This window comes from Pochonia chlamydosporia, chromosome 5 (assembly GCF_001653235.2).
Source record: "Pochonia chlamydosporia 170 chromosome 5, whole genome shotgun sequence".
Lineage (NCBI taxonomy): Eukaryota > Fungi > Ascomycota > Sordariomycetes > Hypocreales > Clavicipitaceae > Pochonia > Pochonia chlamydosporia.
This window is the reverse complement of record NC_035794.1, coordinates 1,007,879-1,035,363: the sequence shown is the minus strand read 5'-3', so window position 1 is coordinate 1,035,363 and position 27,485 is coordinate 1,007,879. Positions and strand designations below refer to the sequence as shown.

The following is a 27,485-nucleotide window of genomic DNA, read 5'->3' as shown; positions in this document are numbered from 1 at the left end:
TCGCACCAAACAGACCAGACGCCTCCCAGAGCTATCGACAGCCGCCGTGGTCAATGTAGCTTCGATAGCTCCGCATTTGGCCAAAATCTTACGCAAGCTGACAGAGGAGCTTGTACCCCTCTTGCCTGTTTGTGTTTTCAATTGCCAAGAATCTGGTTCTCTCCAAACTTCCTCCTATAGACGACGTATTTGCGTCAAGTGTCATTTTTGCAAAATGTCCAATTATCGCGATACCAGCGGTCGATATGGCTCTGAAGAAGGTCCAGGACCAAACGGCCGGCGCAAAGGTCCGATAAGTGGCCTTGTGAGAGCTGTAGCTGGCGGAATTGGCCTTGCTTCCGAAAGCCTCCATCACCACAAAGAGAAGAAGGAAGAGAAGAAGCGGGCAGCGGCGGCGGCAACTACAGCAGAGGCTGAAGGAGCTGGTGAGAGTTCTCGGGCTGCTGGAGGTGCCTCACAATCCCCAGTAGTTGGTGGAGAGGAGGGCAAGAAAGAAGTACAAGATGCTCATCAGGATGATGATGTTTCGTCGGATAGTGAAGATGAGCATCAAGAAGCTTCCCCTGAGCTGGACGAAGCGGCATGGCAGCTGGATGATGCGCAAAACGAGCTCGCGCCGCCTCCCGACTACGCGACAGCTACTCAGAATGACCCCGACGACATGGCGCGCCAATTCATCGCGAGTCATCCCATCCCGGAAAAGCGTCCCTCTGAACAGTCTCAATTGCAGGTGCCGGTTATCATTCCACAGCGGCGACCCGGCGAACGATCCCGCGGCTTTATCCACGCGTACTCACCACTGCTTGAAAACGTTGGAATCGACCAGCCCACTTTCATGGACTTCATCAAGCAATTGAACCTAGCCACCATGCCCTCACCCTGGATCAACGCCATCAACGTCGCCAGTCTGGCGGTACAGCACGTCCCCGAGCCCGTAACAATTGCCGTCGCCATCGCCACACACATCGGAACACAAGTCGCCCTCCAAGCCCACAGCCGCTCCAAAACAAACACATTCCTCAACAAGATCAATGCTGAATTCTTCCGTCCCCTAGGCCTCATTGCCGTCATCTTGACCTGGAAACCCAGCCGACCAGGCGAGGTCGTAACGCAGGCCAGATTCGACGCCGCCATCGAACAAGCCGCAGATAGTGTGTCCACGCCCAACCAAGGCATGAGCCAAGTCAGCAATAAGATGAAATCTTCGAACGCGACCACAGATTTCGAGTGGCCCGAATCGGCGCCCTTGGTGTTCCCGGACCTGGACAAGTTGGCCGGCACGTCGGAGGGAAGAGATGCAGTTGAGCAGGCTGCCAAAAAACCGAACAGCATGAAGAGGGGCATGATTTTTGCGATGGAGTACATGGATAAGAGAGGCCAGGCACAGTGGGCGAGTGATCATCCCAGCAGTGGTCTAGCGAAACTTGGTGTGAAGCCAGAGTTTCACTCGCGGTACTCCGATCCGAATCACCCTGCGAGTAGCGGCAGCTTGATCGCACTTATTACTGGTGGTGCGATAGGCGGTCGACCTAGTGAGTGGAAGATGGCGAAGCGGCAGAGAAAAGCAGCGAGGAGGCAGCGAAGGACGGATAGGAGAAACATGAGAGGGCCGACTATCCTGGGGACCATTGGGCCAGGGGCGTTGATTCGGGGGGTTAAGAAGTTTATGCATGAGGTATGTTATGTTGTTGCTAGAGGTGGTGCATTTCATTTTACTGATCTACTTGTGTAGGATGTTTTATACCTGATGATTGCGAATATGCCATCGAACGAGCAACTGGCCGCGGCGCAGACGTTCTTGAATAACCAGCCGCCGATGGTAGAGTAGCATCGGCGACTTGGTGGAGTTGAAGCACCTCGGGTCTGGGCGTTTGCTCAAAGCTTGAATGATGTCTACGCAAATTCATGTTGTATTTCAGTGGTATATTATTCTTTGAGTCATCTTCGTCGTGTATGTTCAATAAGATCCCAATCTATATTGTCCCCGTCCCATATTGCTGTCAACCCATCAAAACTCAGTAGTGTTTCATCTAAACCCACATGTTGAGACCCCCGGTCGATGTGGTGACCCTCATCGCCGGATTGTTCAGCAGTCTGCAAGATTCTTTCGTCAATCGAGGAGTTATCGGTGGGATCCGGAGCATATTGAGGGCTATTTCTGGATGCAAAGTCGTCTGCGCCGACGTCATGGCGGGGACTGGGCGTGGTGCCTGGTGTCATCATTGGGCCATGGCTTTCCGGTGAGCTCTCCGAGCTGTCGTGGAGCATCGCGGGGTTTATGGTGTTGTGAGGCAAGTGACCTTTGGGAGGATGAGCCGAAGGCGCTTGAGAATCGTCTCGTTTTTGTTTCTTCTGTTGTTGTATAGACGAGGCCGGTTTTGGAAACCCTTCGACAACTTTACCAAGTGCGTAGTATGCCATGGTGGCGGTTGAGGAGGTCTCGCGTATGCCCGCCAGTAGGGTCAAGGCGTTGTTCACCTCGTCATATATTTCGACCAGATTCGTGATGGTTTTATGGGTGTCCTTCATCAGTGTAGTGGATAAAAGCGCCACTGTGTCTAGCAATGAGAATAACATGAAATGGAAACCTCCACCGTGTTTTGATATGTGCTCTACCCATTTTGCATCGGACCGAAGATTACCAAGGCAGTATTCTATGCCCTTGGTACGAATAGTTACCTCAGCCTCATCAGACTCCTGTGGGTATTCTTTGGCCATGTATGGCCGGATGGGGGTGAGCATGAAAAAGTAGTATATCGTGTGTAGGTAATATCGATTGAATCCGATCCAGGGGTTGTCGCTGTCCTGTGTTGTGTCGGGTTTGTCTAAGGCATACACAGGCGGGAATGACCGCGCCCAACCGGAGATGAGTCCCTGGTAATGTTGAATCTGCTCAGGAGTGACAACGGCATTAGGATTAGGATATTCAACTGCTAAATTTGTAATAACTTCCGATTGAAGTCTCATATGTAAAATTGGAGAAGGGTCGCAACCGTCCATGGTCAGTGACGGAAACACGATTTCCACATCTGGCCAGCTGATTATGGTAGATCGTGATAACCCGGCAGATATTTGCCTTGGTATGTGTAAGCAGTCATGATAAATCCAGAAATCGGAAAGGGAATTACCAACCAGTCTAATATTTGGATAACGCACCACACCCTTCGGCGCATCTCACGATCGAATTGAGGTAACCGCCCTGACTCCATGTCTTTTGCGAGTCCTATTACGAGAATATTAGAGCGATGCATCCGCTGACGCAAACAAGAGTACCTACCGAGCTCGCTAGCCTCTCGAGCGGCCGCACTAAGGACGTGCCAGCTCTCCATATACTTCCCCTGGGAGACAAACCAATACGTGGAGTGAAGTAACCACTGGCACCTGTAGATGTGATGATAGCCCATGGGAATTACATTGCCCAGCTCCTGTGCTAAACTATGGTATTTTTGTGAGATGGCGTCGATGTTATCCCCCATCTCAGTCTCAATGCTCAATCTCGTCGTCATGTCCGCATGTTGGACTGCGCATGCACAGACTGTCAGCAAGAGGCATGTCCATTGGAGGCCCACAGATCGATTTTGGTCTATTCTTTCCCACCATTGCTGGTATTCTTCTTGAAAAGACCGGGGGTATAGGATGTAAAAGTGATAGTTGCTGATATTCAAAAAACCCTGTACGAATGAATCTATTCACACATGACTCGGTTAGTGACTCTGTGAAAACACAACTGACCCAAGCCGTGAGAGCATGGTTTCATCCACGAAAGGCCCACGAAAGGGATTCGGCCACTTACCAACCCGTGATCTCTTGGGAAGCTGTTTCAAAACACGATCCAGCATGGAACATGTGGCGGCGCTCGTCCAATACTGCCCATCCCCAGGATCGTCATCCTTGAAGCATGGCTCATGTCAGAACAAGTCTGGTTCAAATTCGCCGCAATACGCATTGGACTGTGTGATAAATTCATACCTTGTCTGCTATACCTAATCTCGCAAGCATCTCAGCTGCAGCATAACCAAACGACTGAATGGATCCCTCTGCATCCGAGTTTGCAGGGGGTTCGGCGGTTCCCCAATCTGCATGGCGCTTTTTGCTTTCGGTTGTCAACGTGCCCTTGCCGCTGCGGCTCTGTGGAGGAGCGGGGAGATTGAAGCGACACTTGTCTGCAACCTTGCGTCGCTGGCAATGAATACATGGCCACTCGCGGTTGCACTGGGAAAGGAAAGTCAATTAGTCATGAGTCATTCAAACATGAATGACATTTGCGACGCGAATGGATCGCCTGGCAGCCCCATGACGATACATGTGCGATGAGTCCATTGCCGGCTTTGATGCGGGACGCAAGGGGGCACCCAGGTGTCGTATCCAGAAGTCGGCATTCAATGTTTGACGCACTCACCTTTTGCTTCCTCCGCTGGCACTCGGTGCAAGCTATGCGATGCCTCACAGGCTCTGCCGACGACTCTTCCATATTAACTTGATTGCATGCCGGTCTGTGGAGCGAACAAGCAAACTTAGGAGACGCGTTTTCTTCAACGGTCTAGAATGATGCCCTTTTGCCGACCACAATGTCGATGACAAAGAAGTGGAGTCGGCGTTGGTGGCAATGGCGTTTCCGCTGGGGATGGTCTGGTGTCGAAGTTCAGGTCTGGTCAGTCTCACACGTGCATCAACCTCAAGCCTTCTTTTACATCAATGATGTTTGTCATGGTGAGGGCAGGGTAATGGTCGCCCATCTTGTCATCAATGACACAATGAAGTCCTGCCATACTATATCAGCGGAATCACTCCCATCGAGGCAATCAGTCAGTTTCAAAAACACGCCTTATTCCTGCCCAACGTTCAAACGAGGTTTCCCCACCACCTCCATAATAACATTGGCACAGAGTACGGTATTTGACCAGACCATCAACCACCACTCGTGCCCTTCGCTCCATGAGATGGCCCGGTACAAGGTCAATTCCCTATACGGAGTTTATTTAGTATCAAAAATAAACAGCATCATTCCTTCGAAGCTCTCAGCGTCTCCCACTCCTGTTCCAGCATGGACATGTCGACCAAATCGTACCATTTACGATCCCATAAGATTCTCTCACGTTGCCGGCCCTCAATCGTAAACCCAAGTTTCTGATACAATTTGATTGCTCGATCATTGAACGATACAGCCCCAATTCCTATGCGATGCAGATTGGCGTGTCGAAAACCCCAGTCTACGACCCAGTTGATGGCCTCGCTGCCGTAGCCACGGTTTTGATAGTCCCCGCGCAGACAAATGGCAATATTGGAGCAGCGATGATGTGACATGCTTGGCGGTACGGGACTTAGACATACATAGCCTATGAGAATTGGTTTGTTGTCCGCCTTTGCGTAGTCTCTCGATTTGGCTTCATCCCCTGCGGCAACTTCAGAATCTTCCGGTACAGGCAAATATATACCGACGGCCAAATAGCATTTTGACAATTTCTCAATGTATTCGAGACTTTGCTTTTTGGTTGAAGGCTTGATGAGATCGCCCATGGAAAGCGCTTGCACGACAGGATCGTTGGTCAGGTGCTGATGGACCAAGTCAATCAGATCCTCATCTTTCTCGTCTAAGGCTTTGTAGAGGAGATTTTTTGACCGCCATGCGGATTCTGCGGTATGAACAATTGATTCCATCTTGCGCAAAGTTTGTCAGAATTGATGCTCTAGTTACTAGTCGGCGAATCGCTGGATTTAAGTTTCGAACCCACTGGTGGCATAGGGATGGCAAATGTCTTCTTTTTATACTTACGGGCACTATTCAGGTTACAAGAGTTGTATTTGTCAGTTACCTAATCAAATGCCTGCATCGCTCCATCTGCTTTGACCTTAGGCAGCGGTCATCTTTCAGTTGCCTGATTTAGCTAACTCCGCCTCTTGCATGCTGTGAGCCCTAGGCAACAACTTCATTTCGAAAATGGTTAATCAACCACGTAGTCATCTTTGAGGAACCTCTCTTTGATCCATACTTGTATACTTAGTGCAGTTATGACGCCGCCAGAGTCTCAGTAAGCGACCATCCTGGCTAGGCTCGCCAATGTTTGGTGCATTGAGTTCATGTACAGAAGGAATGGGCCATGCAAACACCAAACACGCCCAATGGAATTCGTATCCTACGAGGTTTCGTAGTCTACAGGAAGTACATCAGCCAAACTACTCCAAACTCATCATCCCCTACCCTCCACATCCAGCTCCTGAGACATCTCATGGAATGTTTTACACCACGTCACATACAACAAGGACACCAGATTCAGGCAAAAAGTACGCTTCAAATTGAAGTAGGCTATATAAAACCCTACCAGCTCAACCCACAGCCAACACGTATGGTCTACTTCTCCAACAGAAAGAATCCCTTGCTAAGACAGGTAGCATCTCTAGCCATGTGGATGACTCGGCGCAGCTCTTAACAGAGCGAGCAGCCCCATCTGTCAGCACAGTTGTGATCTATTCTAATGTTAGGAAACTTGTAACTTCGTCGCTTATGTACAGGTAACGACTCACGGCACAGGCCAACACAAGGAGCCTTCTGCATAGGATCAATACACCCAAGAGTGCACTGAACAACGCACTTGTGGCAGCTTCCACGGTTGCAATCTCGCTCGACAAGATTGTCTGCAGCGTTCTTGACAGGGTTGGCCATCGCCATGAGGGGGGCGATGGCAAGGAGGGGAGCGAGTACCTGGGTGAAGAGCATTGTGATGTTTATTGAGAAGTAGAGGGGAGTACAAGCAAAGGCGTGATGAGATGAGTTGAAACTTGCCAAGAATTCGGAGACGATGCAGATATTTATAGGTTTGCAACGACTGGTAATTTAGACAGGCATACGTCTTGGTTGACAAAGCATCGAAGCCAAATACTGGGAGTCCGTGACGAGGTCATGGAGTTCAATTACTCCGTCCCGTGTCTTCGGTGAAGCAAAAAGGGCCGGTGAAGCCGTCATCGTTCCAGACTTGGCTAATGATACGTATGATACATATGCAGATCTTATATAGGCAAGGCTGGGTCTGTAACTTGGAATGGTAAGGACACTATGATAGCCTCTACCTAGGATGGTATAGCGAGATTGATTCTAACCTCCCTTCAATGCATATTAACACCATAGCAGCTCCAAACCCTCATTTTTCAGCCTACATAATAGCAAAATGCAAATTCTTTTCGACATCAAGAGAATGAAGATACACTGAAATATAGATCAAGTTTGTAGTCGCAGAAGACATGGGGTAGCTCAAGGTAGCTAGAGCTAATCTTTCCAACCCTGGGCATACGAGAACTTTGGGTATTACTTGTCAGATGTAAGTGGGAACTGATGTATTTACCCGCTGCGATGTCAGCAGAAACACGGGAATATATCACCCGCTCCAGATGTTGGGCCAAGTAGGCGTGGGAGCTCGACATTAAGTCTATCAAGGGTTCGTCGGCACTTGTCCGACGGGCCGGAGCCTTTGTTACGATGGCTCTTCGGTAGGTTTTTCCAGAGCTTGGCAGAAAATGCGCCAATGAGAATTACATGAAGATATTGCCACTTTGGGCTTGACGTTGTACCTGTCACTGGCGGGGGACAAGTACCAGGATGGGCAACGGCTGGGCCAACAGCCTTTCACCCGCCAAGAAAACATTGTAAACTCAATATCATTAGAGATATGTATGGATCATTGGTGGTACAGCATTTTCTTGCCTAAATTTCGGACTCCTCTTGGCTAGATGTCTATCCACATAGTTGCCGTGGCATGCCGCATCATTGCGAACGAGTGTCCATTTTTATGGCAGCTCGATAATTAATGCGTCCTTTTATAAACCGCTATCGAGGCTCTTTGAACATCCCAGGCTCATCCCATGGAAGCAGTCCCGCCTGGGTAAACCAGGTTTCAATGAATGAGGTGTCTAGAGAGAGGTCCATCTCATCCGCCAACTCGGCCATTTGCTGACCTTCATCCCATTCAGGGTCACTGCTTACAACTTGGTTGGCTCTCACGGCCTCCCCGCTAGGCTCGCATGGCATCTGTGGTCGCAGAAAATCCGGAAATGCGGTTTGATTGCCTATGGCGGGCGACAAACCGCTAAATGCCTGGGCACTGCTATTTGACCTGCTTGAATCATCGTCAGACCGAAGACTCGGTGGTATTATGTCAGCCTTCATTCGGAATAAAATCGATTTTAACAGTCGTGCTTGTGCTTCCACCGTGGTTGCAGCTGGGCTCGCATACGCACAGTCAGTGGCGTCATTCGTTTCCGCGGAGAGTGATCTTGCGGCGGAGCTGTGAACCTCCGCCGCTTCTTTCACTACCCCATACGCTTCCTGTAAAGACACACCCGGACAAGAAGGTGCTTGTTTAAGTAGCTTGAGTAATACCATAGCTGCATAGGCAATCATAAGATGTGCCGTGTCCCACAGGTAGTATAATACTTCCATTCGCCCAAACTTGATGGCCTCCCGAAGCACTCCCAGAGCGGTAGAATAGCAGGAGCCAATGGCTTCAATCGCCTTGTCTGTAGTGACACAGTTTCCCGTGGACTCCAGCACACGGTGAAGTAATATTGAATTAAAATACGTGCGGATTTGATTTCCGTACATGTAAATTTGAGACTCGAGAACTTGGACCGAGGTCTCGTCTGCATGTCAGGCGTCGAGGCCAAGTCAGCGAACCGAAGAAGCCTATACACAGATACACATGGGGCAGACGGCGACTGTCAAAAAAGTCCACTTACGCGACGCAAATATAGGTGCCCAGTACTCTGACCATGCGATCAAGTTATGATTTAGCTTGTGAATGGCATCAGAGAGATCCGACGTATCATCCGAAAAGGAGCTCTGCGATCGTCTCAATCTCTTAGTCGCGCAAACGTAGTCGTGCACAGGTTTTGCAATATCTGTCAGCTCTTGACCGGCCAGGGCCCTTGCATCCCCGAAAGGATAGGTCCAAGAGTTGCTGGTCCTCATCCAATCCCGTGAGTCCAGGTCAGGAGCAACAATGATGCTGGCAAGTGGGCGGTCTGTGAAGAAGGATAGCCTTGTCGCAAATTGTTGTTAATGAGTGCAATGAGTGATAGATAGGGGTCGGCAGTATCATGCCTAGTAGCTTACGTTCTATCGAGGCTGCCTAGATAGAGCCATGCTCTGTCCTGGTCTCGCAGCTTCCTCGCTTCACTCTCCGTCACTTTTATTTTGCTTTGGATAGTTGTCTCGTCATACCCAGTATAAGCGCTGCGGCATCCACCATGCCAGTCCGACCCAGCCGCCAGTCGCATTGCAAACCCGATCAAAGTATACCCTCGCTTGTCACCAAGCTCCTTCCAGTAATACAAGCAGATGATAGCCCAGATGTTCTCAATCTCTGCTTCACACGAAAGAAGGACTTTCCCCAGTATAACTTCTGCATGTTTTCTGAGAATCGGGGCCAGGTCTGGCCGAAACACCCGAGCTGATATTGACATCAAGGTGGTGAACAAGAAGCTCGATCTTCGCCGTGTGTAGTCGAAGTTATACAAGACCGGGTCCAAAAAGCCTACATTGTACTCGAAATGGGTAAAATATCCCTCGTACAGATGTTGGGCGGAAGGTCGATTGAGGAGTCTGAGATGAATGGGATCATATTGATTGATGGCATCGGTGCTTTCCCGGCTTGAATCTGCCCTCTCGCTGCCTGACTTGCCTCCCAAACTCCTGGGATCCAGAGCGGCATCTAAAGATAGAATCCTTGCATCTTCTGAATGCGATACAAAAGCAGGTGGTGTGAAGCCAGCTGAGTCTTCAGATTTGGCTGCATCTGGTGAAGATGCCACAGCGGGAGTCGTTGTATCGGCCAATGGGCTCACCGACGACGAGTTTCTGCTAGAATTTCCTCCCGCCCGGCCCCCTACGCTGTCGGATTTTCGATTTGGTCCGCCAGGCAGATCATAGTTAAAAAACGCAGGTTTCAGGCTGTTGAAGTCCTCGGGTGGTTTCGCCGGTTGTATAGGATCGAGTACTGGAACGCTACGAAGTCAACGAGCCATACGTTAGCAGCGAGACCGAACATTCCAAGCAGGTGTAACTACTAGGTAGGGAGTGCGGCAGAGACATAGCCGATTGGATTACACAAGTTCCGTGTCTCTTGTTAACATGGCCGTGACATTCACTTACTTGGCACTGGAGTGGCCAGCTTCACCCGGCTCGTGGTGCTTTGTCGCCCGTCGCCGTCGAGGCTCAGCGAAGCATTGCCTGCCTACCCGCGCGCATCGATCACACCGGTCAGGGTCCGCACCACTGAAGATGCATTTGATTTTTAAACGACGACACGGTACACACGCCGTTCCGTAGGTTCTGGTCATCACGAGCGGTGCTTCTGCGTCACTATATGCAGAGAGACGTCCATGGCACGATTGACGACGATGAGGTTGTCACGGATTAGTGCGCCAAAGCCCGCGGGGTTCTGCAGGCTCATTCTGGCAACTGCCAAATTATCAATTGATGTGGAAGCTGACAGCCCCCGGCGAGCTGGACACATAGAGCAGAATCAGACACGCCAGACCAGACCAAACAGACACATGGGGCAAGAACGACCCTGGAAGCCCCACATCCTGCCACACACAGACAACAAGCAACTCGCAATTCTCCCAAGACTCTCGACCAGACACCTTTCATCAACCACCGCCTGAGCCCTTGTTATTTCCGTCCCGCGCTCACCTCAATGCCACAGACCAAATTACCAATTGGGCCAGCTCGTTCTAAATCTATCGCTGATGCTGACCAGAACATTGGCAATCATTTCGTAAGCTGCCCAGCGAGGCAGGCGCATGAGAGCGAAGCCTTCATTCAAACATGGCACAAACAGGCTCTTCGAACACGGTTGCCTTTTCGAATGTTTCAAGACGGTCAGTCAGTTAATTACCCCAAGTTTAATAAACAGCAGTTGTGGTGGCAAGACGCTGGGTATTTATTTCGCCTTCCGGGCGTTTGGTGGTCGCCCTTTGATGAAATACCGATCTTCACCAGGCGGCATCGTCGGCTTTTCGCGAAAAGCCGTTCCATCCACACCAACACACAGGGTCAATTGGGAGCCCATGTCGGCCCCCAGCCGGTATTTCATGCTAGTTTTGAGACGACAGTCAGACTAGACCCCATTGTTCAGCGTTTACTGATGAGTAAGGGCTGACGGAAATATCAGCCACGAAATTGAGAACCGGCTTCTTCCAGCACGGACACATTCCGTGAAGATGGCGGACGCTGACACCAATGACTTCCTTGCTGTGGCTGTCAGCTTGAACTGTCTCAGCCGAAACAAGTCAAATTCACATTCAGATGCTGACGATGGTCTCGTGGACCTGTCAAACCGCACTGGGGTCGGAATATCTCCACGAATCAGTGAAAAACCGTTTGTGGGGACTACATGGCCATTTCTGTGCCAGACGCCATTTTGACTCGCCAAAGAGAAACGGAAATTGATTCGACTAGACGTGGCGTTCTAACTAAGTTTTGACGCTCTTTTCAATGCATTCAACGAGGACCCCTTCAGCAATGCAGCCACCATTGTCCCTGTGAGGGTACTTCAGGAGCTGCTGGGCGACCATGTTGACATCTATCAATCCCTCTTGAAACAGCGGATGACCAATGATAAACTCCCAAATCTTGCTTCCTTTCAGCACACCACCTCTCACATTGCACTGTGCAGTTGCACTTGTGAAATGCCGTGAGTCAAAACTCGGAATGGCGGGAGTGTTCATGAAAGCTAGACGCTCCGCCTCACCATCCAAGCCGTATTGAGAAGACGTGGATGTGCCGTTCTCCCGCGGGCCGCCTGGAGTCGTCAAGCTTCGAAGGATGGTGTTCTCGACTGTCGCTTTGTTCAAGTCCTCTTGCAATCGAACGTTCTCGGCACTGAGCTTCTCTTGCGTCGCCTCAAGGGCCACTACCTTGTCCTCGAGGTCCTTGACATGCTGCTCTTTCCGCATCCTAAAGGCGCGTTGTCTAGTAACATCAATATACGTTAGCGAATGGGCACCAGACTGAACACCAGAACCTCTCAAACACATACGCTGCACGATTCTGCTCCCTCCGCTTGTGATATCTTGAACCCTTTGGTGGCTGGAGCTCCCCACTTGGTGGTGATTTGGGCCGAGCTGGGGCCAATGCAACCATTTTGCGCCCACTTTGCGGGAGCCTTCCGACGGAGCGCGTGCCGTCATCGTTGGGTCCATTGCTGCCGACGTCTGAGAAGGACGAAGAAGAGCTCGCAGGACTTTGTGCAAATTCGTTCGGAGTGTGGAAGGAAGTGTTCAAGAGATGTGCAAAATCATCTCCAAGATAGAAATCTGGTCGAGGGTTGATGACGTCGTCAAATACATCCTAAGATTACATGTCAACAACGATGTGCTGTTGGTCATTGACAGATAGAGAGAAGCCATACCGAGTGGAAAAGCCCATCCATTTTCTGGGACAGACCGAAAGGGCCCTGGGGAAAGGAGGAACCCAAATCTTGTAACCATGGAGTCGCCGCCATGAGCTGCTCGTGTGCTCGTTCCATTGTGTGTTCTCAGTCAGTTGAATATGCAAATTTGGTCATCTAGGTAATTGCATGCTGTTGGTTGGGCTTATGGACTCGGTGGCAAACTTTGAGGGCGATATGGGAGCTTTATGAACTCATCAAGTCGGTGTTTCACAGGCATCTTTCGATTATCTGAGCAATGCCGCCGCAGAACGTCCGTTGATCTCAATTCTTGTCTGATATAACGCCACGGTATCGAAAATGAGAGAGCCGGTGTCTACGCGGCTTCGGGAACTCACTGTTGACAAGGCCGTCAGATGCATCGTCCACACCACCCGTTGACGCCACATTTCAACGGTTAGCCTACCAGGAACTTAGCTCCACAGTCGGTGTTTCTGGAAGAAAGCCGATGAGGAATATTTTCTGGCCATGTAAACCGGCCATGCGGCGGATGTCAGCGCAAATTAGCGCTTAAATCACAAGTGTCTCACTCTCATGTCTGGTGGTTGACGATGAAGGGTCTTGGGACCGGCGTCTGGACCAGATTGTGGACGACTGAGTTTGACACGTTCGGAAATATACCCCTGGAAGTCTGCTCGTATTTCCGGTATTACCCTGCACGAGTGACATGTCATGCAGTTCTTTTGTCCAGCACAATGGTCGACCACGGCGAAGCACCAAGACAATTCAGATTGAGATATCTAGGAATTTGACATGTTACTGGACATGTCTAAGAGGTCCGTGCCGTTTGATGCCCCTTATTCATCCACGCCGCAGACTATCAGATCTTGCGACGCAAAGGGGAGGAGATTGCTGCTCAGAACATCATCCAAAGCAAGGTAAACCCTGCACTAATATTGTCAAAGAAAACGTGGAGCAAGGGCTCAATATCCCTACTCCGTACAAAACGTTGATTGGGCAGCTTGGATCAACATCATCTGCATGCTAGCTTGGCGATTGGGTTATGTAAGACCGGCAATCTGCTGCACTACTCTGAAGTGTGTGCACAGAAATGTGACATCCGCGATAGGGCTGGGAGAATGACGGGTGGCTCCTTCCCCATTCGAACCGGCGGCATCGCGCAGGGTCACTGCTGCCCTTGCCTCACGCCTCCTCGCCAGATGCCAAACATGAATCTGGTCTGGTCTGGTCTGGTCTGGTCTGGTCAAAAACCGTGTTTGTGCATTGACCCACAGTCAAAATGCAGATCAACTTTGCACGACCGGCTTTGCCCGCCATTCGCTTTCGGACCTGAAGCTCCTTCTCCCTTCATAATGGCCTTCCAAGCTGGGAACGGCATTAATGGTTAAATCGTTGAGTTCTATTTGCAATTACGTGTCGCATGAGGTGTGATCGGTCTTCACACCTCATGGCCAGAAAGCTCGACCAGGATTCCTGGCATAATGGAAGGCTGCTAGTTTCCTAAAGCAAGGCACATGGCAAGCCTCTCGCCCTAATCATCACCCCGTGTTGTTTTCAGGGATCACATCGCGTTGATGCCACTTTGTCACACCCTTCTGTGCCATATGGATAGAGTTTGGGGTGAATGAGGTGGACGTGGCGATTGGCGTATACACCAAACAGCCGTTAAGGAGCAAGGAAATTTGACGTCTCTGAGAACTTCGGATCGATTCATCATGCCAGCTGGGTGTTCTTCCTTCCATTTGCCAATGGACAAGATACATGAGATGCTGACTGAATCCGAGATCTTCGACATGTTGGTCAGCATCTCACCAAGGCTCTCTGCTTGCCACACAAGTTGAACATCCAAAGTGCACACTGTGTTCTCTTTGCGGAAGAGCCATGTTGTCCGCCTCATCATGTATCCCAACTCTATGGCAACCATCCCAAACAGCGACAATACATTGTTGGACTTCTCCAAAGCCATAGTACTGAACCATCAGGGTGTCGTCCCATCAATGGCTCACAGTGTGACAGAAGAAGGTTGTTTCAGGAAGAGGCAGCTTCATTATAGCCGGAGAAATAACCGGCAAAATCGGAACTTGCCGCTCCCAGACCGCGTCCATTGCAGGAACTCTCTTTACTTCCACTGATCCGGGACCCCATTCGACATCGACGCGCTGCACAGATGCCCCCTTCCTTGAATTGGCTGTCTCCAATCACTCGTGGAGGCGGATCTTTGTGGCAAGGACAGTCGCGCCCACTCGGCAGTTTACCTGTTGCTCACGAGCCCAAGGGGTCTGAACTGGACTGAAACACGAACTTTCCAAGTTCTCTGCATGAACCTTTTCTGTTTCTGGCCTGGCAAGCTGCGTATATTGCGCCATGCCAAGACTTTAACTATCCCAACACGGAATATGGTAGACTAATCTCTCCCACTCAATCCGACAAACTATGCCAAGTTTCAGAAGTTGCGGCGTGTGAAATACACCACCGGCTAGACTGACTTCCCGAACGACTAGTGTCCTTGGATCCTTGGTCAGATTCTCGCCAGTACCTTTGAACCGCCCACCTTGCGCACAACTACTCTAGAAAGTCAACATAGAGGGCCACGTGGGTACTTGTGACACTTTTATTGAGTGACAGGCATGTGCTAGAGCCTATTTGGTTCGGATCAATGTGACACCCTACCGAGCCTGTTGCACACGGAGCCTTAGCCGTCTCATCGAGCTAGATACCACCACGACATTGATGATTTCGGAAGTCGCTGAGCGATGAAACGGCTTCGTCCCATTCCACGCAGACTTAAAACGATCCAAGGATCGAACTAGAAGATTGATAATGTTACAGGTCATTTTGAACTTCGGTACTTTTCAGCCTTTATTACGCCGGCATGCTGACCTCGCTTGCTTTGCGGGGACGGCAACTGCCACCCTGATGTTCTCCAGGGTCAGTCGCCCAGGGCAGACACTCCGGGTCTTGGAACCGGTATTCATCGGTATGTGTCTCGTATATCCTTGCGTCGAGCTTTGTTCAAATCAGATTACCGCATCAAGAATTCGGGGAAAACGCCTCAGCAATCTGCGGCATATCATGCCTGATCGGTCACGCAACGTCATTTGCAGGTGAACCCTTGCAGGCATCTCCAAGCTTGAAATCACGCCACCGAAATACGGAAACCCAAGTGATTGATAATATGTTTCAGCCTTGGTATCTACCGGCGACTAACACATGGGTCGGCTTAATAGACATATCCTGTGTATACTATGTGACTGGCTTGGGAGGATGGCAATAGCAAAGGTCCTTGTACCTCAGACAGACAGATAAAGGGTAGATACAGGGAACGCTTTTTGACCAGCGTCTTTCCGTCAGGCTATATACCCTACAGTGACAGATGACGATACCAATACAACAGGAAACGATGGATTCAGTGTTAACAGCATCTATTGAAACAATTCTACCATACAAGGACGGGTAAAGAAAACGATATAGAGAACAGAAAATTACAACGAAGAAGAATTCTGTAGTAAGTGCGAGTAGTGAGATACAGATGCGTGAGTAAGTATCATCATCCAACGAGCCTCGCAGTCAACAGACTTGCCTTGACCCCAGCAATTTCAATTGACAACACAGCTCGAGGTTGAGAATGCTTATCTTTCTGGCGTGGTTCACCGACCCATGCCCCTGGCCATAAGTTCTGCCCTACCATACTAATTCTTGGCAGGAGGACTGACACTCGCCGTTCTCACGTCACTCGGTAACAAGTTCCTCCAGTTGTTCGGCTTCGGATCCGTCAGAGGTCTTCTTGGCAAAGAACTTGCCGTCTTTCTGAGTAATAGTCTTCAAACTGCATTGACTGCATTCAGGTACATGGCAACTGTTGCACCGCTGGGTGATCTGGTCCTAACCGCAATTGCATATGCCGATATCAGCCTGATCAGGAATGCAGGCTCGCAGACCTCACGTGTAGGAGAGCATTGGCCCAGCTGACAAACGTCACCGCAGAGTCAGTTTCCCCGTAACAGCGGTATTATTGTTCTTGGCACCATGTTGTCTTCAATTACAGACGTCCAAGATAAGCTCAAACTGGAGTAAACTACATATGCATCATTCGTCGGAAATTACCTGTTCAGGCTTTCATTGAGGGAAATGCATGAGAATCTTGCGGGCCACAAACTGACGCAGGCAGCGCTCTGCACGACACTACGTAACTTCTACCTTTGTTGGCCACTATGTTCCGTTTCGTCTCCTTGGCACTGGCTCTTGTGAAATTGGTAAGGCGAAGCGCTCTTGGCAAGTCTGCACGTGTCCGTCGAAAATATTCACAACGCGGCGGGTCACTCTCAACCCTGGTCAGGCAAGTGATCGAATACAGCAACACAAAATATCTTTTTCGCGCTTAATCGCGCCTGTAGTAAATTCTCTCCATAGGCCATAAGTACAACATCCCTTGATCTAAGATTCTTGTCGCAGCGAGCTCCAATGAGCAACGTGTCTGTCAAGAAGTCGCCTAAACGGTGACTTTTACAACAACCTTGCCAAGGTGCTTCCGTTCCCACTGATACATATATGCCTCCTTCAAATCATCCAGAGAAAACATGTTTGGGTCAACTACTGGATGAATTTTGGCAGAATCAATAGCCCGATTCATCTCCTCAAATTGCTGTCTCGAGCCAACAAACACGCCTCTCACAATGCAGAGATGGTTGAGAGCGTCCATAAGGGGGGGCTGTTTCTCAGAAGGTGCAAGGAACCCAATAATCGTGATTACACCCTCTAGCTTTACCGCCTTGAGTGATTGCCCGATGCTCCCTGCACCACCAATCTCGAGGATGTGATCGAATCCAAGACCACCCGGTGTCAATGCCCTAGCCGCTTCGCCCCAATTTGGCGTCTCCTTGTAGTTGATAACAAACGAAGCGCCAAGTTTCTTCAAAGCCTCCGACTTGTCATTTGAAGACGTAGTAGCGACAACTGTGGCACCTGCAGCTGCAGCAAACTGAATGGCAGCAAGACTGACACCACCTGTTCCTTGAGTTAAAACCCAGTCTCCCGCTTTGACTGCCTTGGACTGTAAACCATAGAGGGCATTCCACGCAGTCAGCGGCGCACAGCTCAGGGTACTTGCTTCGATGGCGTCGAGAGAAGACGGTGCGAGTACGAGCCCATGTTCTGGGAAGACTGCATAGGTTCGAAGCGTACCGTCGAGTGCGCCGCCAAGACCACTGCCCACGGCGTCAGGAGATATGGGGTTAACTTGATGCAGTTCGTTGAAGAGTGTGCAGACTCTATCCCCTTTGGACAATCGGGTGACCTTTGGCCCGACTGCAAGGACAATTCCAGCAGCATCTGAGCCAGGAACGACGGGGAGGTTCATGGCGAACGGATAGAGACCCTGAGACCATGTAAGTACAAGCTTTTTATTTAATGATGTACAATATGGGATTTACTCACTCTTGGGATGGCCAAGTCTCTGTAGTTTAGAGAGACGGCCTCCACTTGAACCAGAATATCGTGATCTCCAAGCTTCTGTATGGGGACGTTATCTTGACGTACGAGTCCATCGAAGCTGTCCTTGTTGATGGATTGGATGGACCATCCGTTTGAGGTAGTAGGCAGAGTCATGATAATTGTTGCGGGGAGGGTAGGCTTTGTTCAGAAGGCGGAAGGATGAAATTTGAAGGCTATATCGCCGGTCATCATGGTGAAGACAGAACATGCATATTTATAGTATCTACTCGGGCACAAAGCTCAGACACATATGATGTAAGCACTTTCAACTGTTCTGGTCAGGATATCGGTCAAGAAGCCTCACGCCATGTCGGCCAAGTGCTTTACAAAGCATGAAGAATGTGATTTGCGCAATACATACCCAGAATCCATAGAGCGAGTAATGTGATTCAAGAGAAATCGATGTATTGGTAATCAACCGCCGCTTCAACTGTGTGTTACGGGCACAGATCGACATTCGCTCCCCATATTCTGCATTAAGGGGAGAATGTATCGGACCACGCGGCATTCTCCTTGGTGACTGCAGCCTACTCTAAGAGCCAAGCCTATGCAGCATGTATGTAATATGTTAATACTAGGCGCCAAGAAGTAGTAAATGGACGGAGTATTCCTGAAGGGTCGGACGATCCTTGCAACTGACTGAAACCCGGGACAAGGATCGGCCGACCCCTGCAAACTGAAAACTGCATGTGGCCAATGTGGATCTGAGTGGATCAGTTCCTTCCGCAATGGGAATTTGGGTTTGTCTCCAGCTGATCCGAGTCAACTGGCACAGAAACTTTTCGGGGCTATCTTTTGCAACTTCACTTCCAACATCCGACCAGACCGATTGCTAAGAAGAAAACATTCGCTTGGTCATGATGACGTTATTATTTTGCCGGTAAATCGTTGTACTCGACTTCGTGGAATTTTTGACATCGACAGCTTGCGTGCAGCTGACCCGCATTATTCCCAATCTTCATACTTCGGATGACCATGAAGCAAGCCCATGTTGAATTGACACCAGGGACATGCCTGAACTGCAAGCGACAGAAGCAGCGCTGTGACAGGGTCATACCCAGTTGCTCCAGGTGCATAGCGTAAGTGATTTTCGCTTCTGCAATGCAACGATCCATCTCGGCGCTTGTGCGACGTTGACTGGCCATAGGAAAGCTGTTCGGTGCGAATACCTCACCCAAGACCAAACATCCCTGCGCCAACTTGCGTCAGTTTCGCAATTTGCTACTGAAACATTGGTCATATTGAGAGGTCTTTGTCCACTTGATTTGTCTCCAGCAGGCGAGCGCGCCTTGCTCTGGGCAGCATGCTCCAGCAGCCGTGTATATGCGGACAATCGAAGCCCGATTCAACCGTCTCTATCTCACGTCATTAATGATGTCTTTGATTCGGCTGGTGTTCACGTAGTGGACACCGTGAGCAGCTACTTCGACATCTCGCATCACTGGCTGCCCATTCTGAACAGAGACAAAGTCCTCGCAAGAACGGAAATATTTGTGTCCCCGAGAGCTCATTCGGCTGATAGTGACGACATTTTTGCCCTCATGATAGCTTGCATGTACCTGTTTGTTGCACCCCCGTGCCAGCATCAGAATCATCCAGTGCGGAATACGCTGTACCGAGTCATCAAAGATGCGTTTGCGATTCTACAGTCGTCTGCGGACTCCTCGGGCTATCTGGAGTTGCTGCAATGTGGGATTATACTTGCTACCTGTGAAACTGGACATGGCATGACCAAGGATGCATACGAAACGTTAATTGCCTGTCGCGGCCTTATTCAGCGCATTTATCTCGGTCGCCGTATGAAGTTTGGTGTAGGAACCAACGGTAAGGAGTCTGGTTCTGACGACTTAGCAGTGGATTTGTGCTGGAGTGCTCTAATTCTCCTTGACAAGTAAGTATCACATATGTAATCCGCGCGGTACTTCTGGTTACTTACCTGCAATAGAACCATCGTACTGTCAACTATCCAGTACGACTTGCCCCAGGTGGTCCCTTCGCAAGATGTCCCGCATACATCACTGCTTCATAAGGTGTCAAGTGATGACATCTATGGCGAAGATGCTGTTCGCAACTTATTGGCCCGGGCTCAGCATGCCATGCGTGTTGGAGACATGCTGAAGCAAATCGAATGGTCGACTGAGAATGATGAGTTTAGAACTATTGAGAAAACCATATACGACCAAATTGGTAGCTACATTTCCAAGACTCAAGGTGGCCGATTTCCTCTCTGTGAAACCGTGGCAATGTCACTAAGGTATGTATGGGAGGTATAAGCTAGTTGGTCGATGGTCTAACGCTGAATCAGCACATTGATCGTTTTGTACCGGAAAACCGATTATTTGAGAGGAGCCACGGTTAATACGGGATCAAATCTGGCCGTGACCAGCGCGTACAATCTCATAATTGACACATGTCGCGTCGAAAGCGACCTACTACAACGACATGGCTGGCACAATAACAGGCGACCGTGTTTTTTAGGACTGTGCTGTCTCCTGGCCGCTTCGGTCAATCTTGACCAGCTGTGTTCAAACGGCTTGGCAGACGGCGATATGAAACAGTTAGAGGACACGTTGACCGGTTTTTCTTCACGATGGAAACTGGGAGGTATGGCTCAGCACCTCTCTTGAACTCTCTTGTGGTGGACAAGGCTGATACTTTGTAGATACACTTCTCGAACACCTTCACAAGAGTGAGGAGGCTCACACGACCAATGGAACTTAGCAGAATACGAGCCAAAATTGTAATCGTTAGCCGATATGTCACTCCACTCAACCTTGCCGCATCGTTCTGGATATTGAAGAGTCTTTGGATAACTTGGGAGATGCGCGAGCTAGGACCTTGATGAATTGAGACCTGATGCAGTCTCTTCGCAGTTCGATGCCTCAGAATGAATTTCCCCCTGCTCCGCTGTCGTACGCGACGCTCTTCCTTCAACCGGGTTCATCATGTTTAAGGGAAGAGAGAATGGATGGGTATGCGAATATCCACACCGCGATTTCGGACTCGATTTCTGTTTACACCACCTAGGTGTTCGCAGACCTCCCGAGCAAGCGGTACCTGATCGTCCATACCATTCTGGACCAATAACAACTTTGTATTGCTCAACTGGGCAATTAAAACTGGGGTTCTGTTCCTGTGGAACGAAATGGACAACCAAGACGTGAATCTTTATCCTGCGGAGGACTTGGGTCTAAGACGCTCAAAAGCTAGCTTGATCGTCCGCGCACTTCCCTTTCGGATGTCACATCACAATGCAAGTACCCAAAACAAATCCCAAGGGTCTTAATAGAGTGGCTTCGTCCAATCCCTTTTAATCGAGTAGCCAAGCAAAACGATATTTCCGGACCCTTTCGAACCATGTCGCCTTTGGTGGTTAATACTGGTCAACGGACTTAGGGCCATAGGTTCAGTGCTTGTAAAGATTAGGACCGAACATTAGTGAGACACGTGGAAACGTTAATTGCCAACCTAGCGACGAAAGGTTTCTTCTTATACGAAGACTCTTTGTTACAAATACAGTACTTGCGTGAGGCTCGAGCAGGGTATGTTGTGTTCCAATTCGAGAGCAAAGTGCCCAACATATTCCAGCTGGATGGGGTCTCACTGGATACGTTCATGTTGACAGGGGAGATGCAAGTACAGGGTTTGATGCGCAACGAGCGTATTAACCAATGGTATAGAGAGGAAGAATGTGCTGAGGCACTACAAGCGGCGGCCATCTATGATACTTGGCATGCGTATGCGAATGGCTTGATCCATACCAAAGCTAAGCGGGAACAGTTAGCTCCCTTGGCACAATTCGTCGGGAAACCTCAGGATATACGCGGGTGCTCATAGATTTATTTACTCAAACAGGTAATATCACTGCCACATTACATTGAAAACCTTTGTCGCAAACGTGATGTACGTTAGGTTTGCTTACACGACAGAATACGCGTAGCAATAGTTTAAAGATATGCTACCCCAGTTCTCTGCGACGGGCCGAATTCAACAGAGTTAAAACAATTATACATGATGCATTCTACATGGTCATATAGTTGACCTGCCTTCCGGATTGGTCGAAGGTATTGGCTAAAGTCGATACGTGGACAACCGAAATACGAAACGCGAACTAACTCTCGTGATGGAGTTGTGTGGTGGGCTGTGGTAGCTGACCAAAAAGGGAGATCGTTTACAATACGGAGCTGGTGTAAGTCGCTATTCTTACTATATAATAAGCTTCAGATAACTCTGCATGTCCATAATTTTCGAACCAACACAGTAATTCCTTCACTATAGCAGTCACAAATCTCCATCATGAAGGTCCTCTTCCTCCTCCTCTCATTGCCTTATGCGCTCGCCACCGTTGGCGGGCATTGCTCCGGCTCCCACAATGACATGTACTGCATCTGTCTGGACCGCGGAAAGTGTGCGGGATACGGAGGTTTGGCGGTGCCAGGTTCCCCGGGTGATTATGCGTGTCCATATGATCCAGATAACGTTGTAGGCTGCTACATCACGGCACATTGTCCGGGGTATACTGGGACATCAACGGCTTGTGCGTGGAAGGCGCAATGTGTTCATCCACTTACGGGTGAGTCTATTGCATGTTACTGAGATGGCTTGTGAAGTAGATGCTGACTTGTGTAGATCCGGTTTGTCCTGGAGGTGGTGATTTCGTTTGCTGCAAGGATTGGGTGTAAGCTGTGACGCTGTGTAGGGCTCGTGTGGGCTAGACGGATATGGTCATCGCCTGTTCGGACAACCAATCTTTTGATGGGTTGTTTCCTGAATCTCTGCTGAAGGTGGAACATTGATTGAATTAGTCCTGGCCAGCCGTTGTGGCTGTTGATGCTTCGGCTGTAATGTCAAAAGAACAGAAATCGCCCCTTCAAATTTGACCTATGGGAATAGTGTATCGGAAAACATTTAAATGAATGGGGAGATGAAGTTGTTATTCAAAGAGCTGCTAGTCGGTTAATTTGTCCGTTTTTGGGCATGGTCGCCATTTAGCATTTCGTGTCGTAGAAGATAAAGCAGCGACTTTCGAGTCTTTGTGTCTGTTCATATTTCACAGCTGCTTCTACGTTCCTCAAATGTTACATTTTGATGCCTAGCGTGACTCCAGAGTTATAAATAGGCATGGTGTCCATTGAAGGCTAGACGTAATGTGGACAAATGTCCATGTATCTAACTCGACGTTGCTTTGTACGAGCACTTGTCTTCCTGGTCAAAGTATCAACAGAATTTTCTAACTATGCAGACTTGCCCTCGTTTTTATTATCAGTTCATTTCGTAATAAATTTTGTAAGTTCAAGAAGCCTTCTTCAAGAAATGTTCTCCAGTAGACCTGGTTCGGTTGTCGGAGGTCCATTGGGATGCTCGGATGTCGCTCCAAGTTTACTCACCCTGAGTTACCACAGCACAAACGACATTTCGTCACTGATATGTCATGGGGGATTCTACCCTTGCAAATGCCCCATTTCCAGACCCAGAGACGCTGAGAATTCCAGACATGGAGCATTTCAGTCCAAATTCGCCATCAAGACTCAACAGCATCCACAGGCTTCACTCATAGCAGTTGATACCATAACATCCCACATAGATAGTAAAGTATAGCAATAAAAGGAGTTTAATCTTGCTTAAAGGTTAATTAAAGTGAATCAATGCTCATCTACGCTGTCAACCTTCTCAGTTAAGGTTCCGACAGCGCTGCTGCACCAACAACGGATCTGAGGGAACCCCCTTTGCTACTCTGGCAGATAGTATTGTCTTACTGATCGTCATTTTTACTTCGGACTACGGCAACTTGTACGACTTCACTTTTACTTGTTAGATGCAGTTGATTAAACGCTCTGCTTGGATTAGATATGATCTGTAGTGGCAGGAAGCTCAGTGTGCCTGCGGGATGCCTGAAACAGCAATACCGTCCAAATGGTGGTCAGCGTAGAAAAAGAATTGAGATCAGCATCGGAGGATTTTTTTTTGGCAGTAATGTGTTTGCTTGGATTGGACTGTAGGGCAAAGGAAGGCTGTGACTACGTCATGGGCCGTGGTGATGTTGATCTTGAGCCAGGGTTGAGCCGCGCCACTCCGCGGAGGCGCGAGTACTGTCAAAATAGCCGCGAGGTTGATGGGGCCATATTTGATGATTTAGATGCAGTCAGTAACAGCTGAGTATGCTTGTTTCTCGAATTGCGTCGGCAGCTCCATCAATGCATGTTGAACGAAGTTACGGCCATGCAAAGGTTTAGGTCTTAACTTATGCAAGTAGCTGCCTATGTCTGTACTCTTGCGATGAATGAAACATCTCAACTTAGGTCCATCTAAGTATGTTACAATACATCATTCTTAAGAAATTGCAATAACAACGAAATCGCTTACGCTTTGCCAGCCAGAGTCAACCGTAAACCAAACCCACAAGAAAACAAGACAGCTAGAGTCTAAACTTAGCGACTGAAGCGCCAGGGACGCGGGAACACGCCGGAAACATTGAACGCCACCGACGTTCATGATGGGCAGACCCTGTAAAATCCGGGGTTTCGGTTACACTAGTGCTGATGCTTCACGTCAAAGGAACGAGGAATCAGCTCCTACGCGATCTGGGGATGGTGATGAATGTTTGGGCCCGGAAAGGAAATAGAAACTGACGGCGTCATGTCATGATGCAAAAGAGTCAAATCTTTTAATTAAATCATCTATATAAAGGCCAGTTGAGTCTCGCATCATATCCGCCAATTCTCATCTCAGCCCACATTACAACCAGCATCCCTCACACTCAACAAGCATCACAACGCTCCGCAGTTCAGCAACACCTAAACCTCATTTATACTTGCCTCTAAAGATTTATTCACCATGTACATCAAAACCATCACCTCCATCGCCCTCGCAGCCACGCTTGCCCTGGGCGGCCCCATCTTCCCAAGAGACGGATGGAAGAACCCCAAAGGCGGAAACATGGACATCAACGTATCGGACAAAACCGTAAAATGGGGCACAGCCAATCCATCCGACGTGATTCAAAAGCTTCTCGACCACTGTCACGCTGACGGCACGTGCGACGCCGACTTTGAGGTCGACTCGGGATGGAAGAATAAGAATGGAAACAACCCATTTGAGAAGGGTAAAGTCAAAATCAGCATCACAGATGCCCAGTTTGAAGTTTGGGCCAAGAACGGTCTCGTGGAGGCTATGAAGGCTGTTATTGGAAAAGCCTCCAAGGTCGATCATACTAGCTGGACGGCTGCTCCTTCATGTGGAGGCAACATCTGTTCCACAGGAGAGAAGCCAAACAAGATTGATCAGTGGACTGGTCCTGAGCAGATTAACCTCCAGGTTCGGGATAAGGATGGTGGTCTGAAGGACTTTATTCACATTACTGCCACGCCCCATGTGTAAGTTTCTCGTTGAGTTTGCTGTTCCTCATAGTTTGTAAGTGCACCCTGCTAACTATTTGTGTAGTGATGATAGCTTCTCCGGTTTGTGCTCTACATTGGTAGGCATTGGGTCGTCTGCTGCTAGCTTGGTAAATGGAGCTGCTGGTGGTGTCTTTTCACTTGCGAACCTTGGTTGCTTGATGTCGGATGCTTCGTGAGCTTCTGGGCGAGATTTCTGCAACGTCGTGTATATGAAGGGAGTGACAGGATGCATTGGAGTACTGGGAAGCCGTAGTTTGTAGCTACCAAATGAATCAAGATCACTGAGAATGCGTTCCGTGTATTGTATATAAAACAGCGTCATAATTCATTAAGCAGAATTAATCTCGCAGCGTCTAAGAGGCAGCCGCCATCTCTACCGGCATTTCACCAACTGTAACGAGATTGCCTTTGTCTGGACATTCCCACTCTACCTTGCGGCGCAGTGGGTGCAATTCTCGTAACAGATCGTCGTCGCATTCCCTGGCTGGCCAAGCATTCCTCAAATCCTGCCAACAGTCAAATTCCACATTCTGTTCATCAAAATCGCCAAAATCATATGATACAGTTGTCGACGTCTCCAACGACGGATACACCCGGGATGTGAGTGCAAATCTGTCGTTTGCATAAATTTCCACCACGGACACGTCAACAAATATCCTGATTACAAGGTCTTCTCCTGGAAGCAGTCTCAGATCTCCAGCGTCAGTGTTAGTTGCACCCAAGTGCTTCAAAGACGATTTCGAGCGATCAACGATGATTTGGTGTTGCTTTAGGTCAAAAATGAGCTGCGTGAGCTCCGTAGAGTCGGGTGACTGGAGGACGTTGAAGACAAACTTTTCTTCGCCTTGCAGCTTGGAAAAGTTTGCTTGTATTTCGTAATTCTGTGACTGAATGCCTTTGAAAGCCTGGAGGGAAGACAACCCTGATAATGAGAGGTTTCGGAGAGTTTTGACTTGTGGTGCTGGCCGAATACCGAGAGTCGTCATTGCACCCGATGCTCTATCAATGTTCCATTCTGGCCATAATTCCGCAGAATCATCAAGCGGCCGTACTACTTCGAAGAGTTGTCGTGGATGGCCCAGAAAACCCGCCCAGCCTTGTTCTTGGACAACCTTGTTCTTGGCAGTCTCATCAGCCCAGCCCAGTTGTATTAATCGATTTTCTGCGTCTCTGAAGACATGTGCAGCGTACAAAACACCATTATCGAGGAAGCCATGGCCTTTGATGCGGAAGGTCGGCAGGTTATGGTCATCCAGCACAAAATTACCTGACATCCACATCAAAGAACGACCGCAGTGCCTCGGGCTTTCTTCAGTATCTTCAACCCCAATGAGTATGTAGTCTGTGTTGTCAATCGTGAAGAAACTGGCGCATTCGAAGTTGACGCCCCATGTCAAATCACTCCGCAACGAGATTGGACTGCGTAGTTCGACATCTAGTACCGTTGACACGTATTTCCATGGGTTGGAGGTTAGATCCTGCGCCTTGTATAAATGAAGTTGAGGTCCATGGCCCCTTTTTCCCGATGAAATCATCATGTAATTGGTTTCTAGGTTGATATTGAGAAGCCGGGACATCGATGCAGATTGAGTCACAAATGGATCTCGCCATCCTGTCGTCGCAGTCCCCAAGGGAGCGGATATTGATAAGGGATTGTTCTCGTCTTTAACCCAAGTTCGTCCCAGATCCGTTGAAATAGCGACTGATTGTGTTTCGCATCCCTCAATGTACGGCTTGGACCAGTGGATTGGCACAGCAGAGACACTGGTGTAGAACAGGTACAACACCCGCCGCCCTGCGACTAATCTTGAAACGATAGATCCTGAGAACACACCGAGAGAGTCATGTGTTGTCCCATTCCAAATTGCGGGCATACAATCTTCCCACGTAACGAGATCTTTACTCTTTGCCATGCCCCAAGCACAGTTGCCTCCCTCGCTGGTGCCAGGGTTCCATTGGTAACAGAGGAGATATTCCTGGGACTCTGGGACGTATACTGCGCCACAGGGATCATTGGACCATGAGTGCGGCGCGATGAAGTGGGAAACTGGTCTATATCGAGAGAATGCCATTTTGGTCTGGTTTGTCCTTGGTGCGGAGATTGAGGTTAAGCAATTATTGCAACGCGAGCAGGCAGGGTGACCAGATCGGGGGTTTTATGGTAGTGTGCAGACGTCGACGTATAGCAACTCCA

General features: G+C 49.2%; 7 protein-coding genes across 7 annotated transcripts; 2 read left to right on the top strand and 5 right to left on the bottom strand.

Moving 5' to 3' along the window:
• Positions 1-214: 214 nt before the first annotated feature.
• On the top strand, positions 215-1,828 carry VFPPC_13875 (FAD binding domain-containing protein; the record flags this gene model as incomplete). Its single annotated transcript, XM_018291647.1, has 2 exons — positions 215-1,675; positions 1,733-1,828. 2 exons carry the CDS (start codon positions 215-217, stop codon positions 1,826-1,828), a joined length of 1,557 nt encoding a protein of 518 aa, XP_018141633.1.
• Positions 1,829-1,938: 110 nt separating this feature from the next.
• VFPPC_05604 (fungal transcriptional regulatory protein) lies at positions 1,939-4,471 on the bottom strand (the record flags this gene model as incomplete). Its single annotated transcript, XM_022428468.1, has 6 exons — positions 1,939-3,076; positions 3,157-3,223; positions 3,278-3,520; positions 3,794-3,890; positions 3,970-4,212; positions 4,400-4,471. The coding sequence occupies 6 exons, from the start codon at positions 4,469-4,471 to the stop codon at positions 1,939-1,941; spliced, it is 1,860 nt and encodes a 619-aa protein (XP_022284271.1).
• Positions 4,472-5,001: 530 nt separating this feature from the next.
• Positions 5,002-5,658, bottom strand: VFPPC_16201 (acetyltransferase (GNAT) domain-containing protein; the record flags this gene model as incomplete). Its single annotated transcript, XM_018293954.1, has 1 exon — positions 5,002-5,658. The coding sequence occupies one exon, from the start codon at positions 5,656-5,658 to the stop codon at positions 5,002-5,004; it is 657 nt and encodes a 218-aa protein (XP_018141631.1).
• A 2,161-nt stretch (positions 5,659-7,819) lies between these two features.
• VFPPC_05602 (GAL4 & fungal specific transcription factor domain-containing protein) lies at positions 7,820-12,521 on the bottom strand (the record flags this gene model as incomplete). Its single annotated transcript, XM_022428467.1, has 6 exons — positions 7,820-8,631; positions 8,728-9,029; positions 9,104-9,994; positions 11,468-11,965; positions 12,033-12,343; positions 12,405-12,521. 6 exons carry the CDS (start codon positions 12,519-12,521, stop codon positions 7,820-7,822), a joined length of 2,931 nt encoding a protein of 976 aa, XP_022284270.1.
• A 4,372-nt stretch (positions 12,522-16,893) lies between these two features.
• Positions 16,894-18,008, bottom strand: VFPPC_05598 (alcohol dehydrogenase; the record flags this gene model as incomplete). The annotated part of the gene is made up of 2 exons (XM_018284764.1): positions 16,894-17,778; positions 17,838-18,008. 2 exons carry the CDS (start codon positions 18,006-18,008, stop codon positions 16,894-16,896), a joined length of 1,056 nt encoding a protein of 351 aa, XP_018141626.1.
• Positions 18,009-24,728: 6,720 nt separating this feature from the next.
• On the top strand, positions 24,729-25,467 carry VFPPC_13874 (hypothetical protein; the record flags this gene model as incomplete). Its single annotated transcript, XM_018291646.1, has 2 exons — positions 24,729-25,267; positions 25,335-25,467. The coding sequence occupies 2 exons, from the start codon at positions 24,729-24,731 to the stop codon at positions 25,465-25,467; spliced, it is 672 nt and encodes a 223-aa protein (XP_018141625.1).
• Positions 25,468-25,644: 177 nt separating this feature from the next.
• Positions 25,645-27,363, bottom strand: VFPPC_05597 (arabinanase/levansucrase/invertase; the record flags this gene model as incomplete). Its single annotated transcript, XM_018284763.1, has 1 exon — positions 25,645-27,363. The coding sequence occupies one exon, from the start codon at positions 27,361-27,363 to the stop codon at positions 25,645-25,647; it is 1,719 nt and encodes a 572-aa protein (XP_018141624.1).
• Positions 27,364-27,485: the final 122 nt, after the last annotated feature.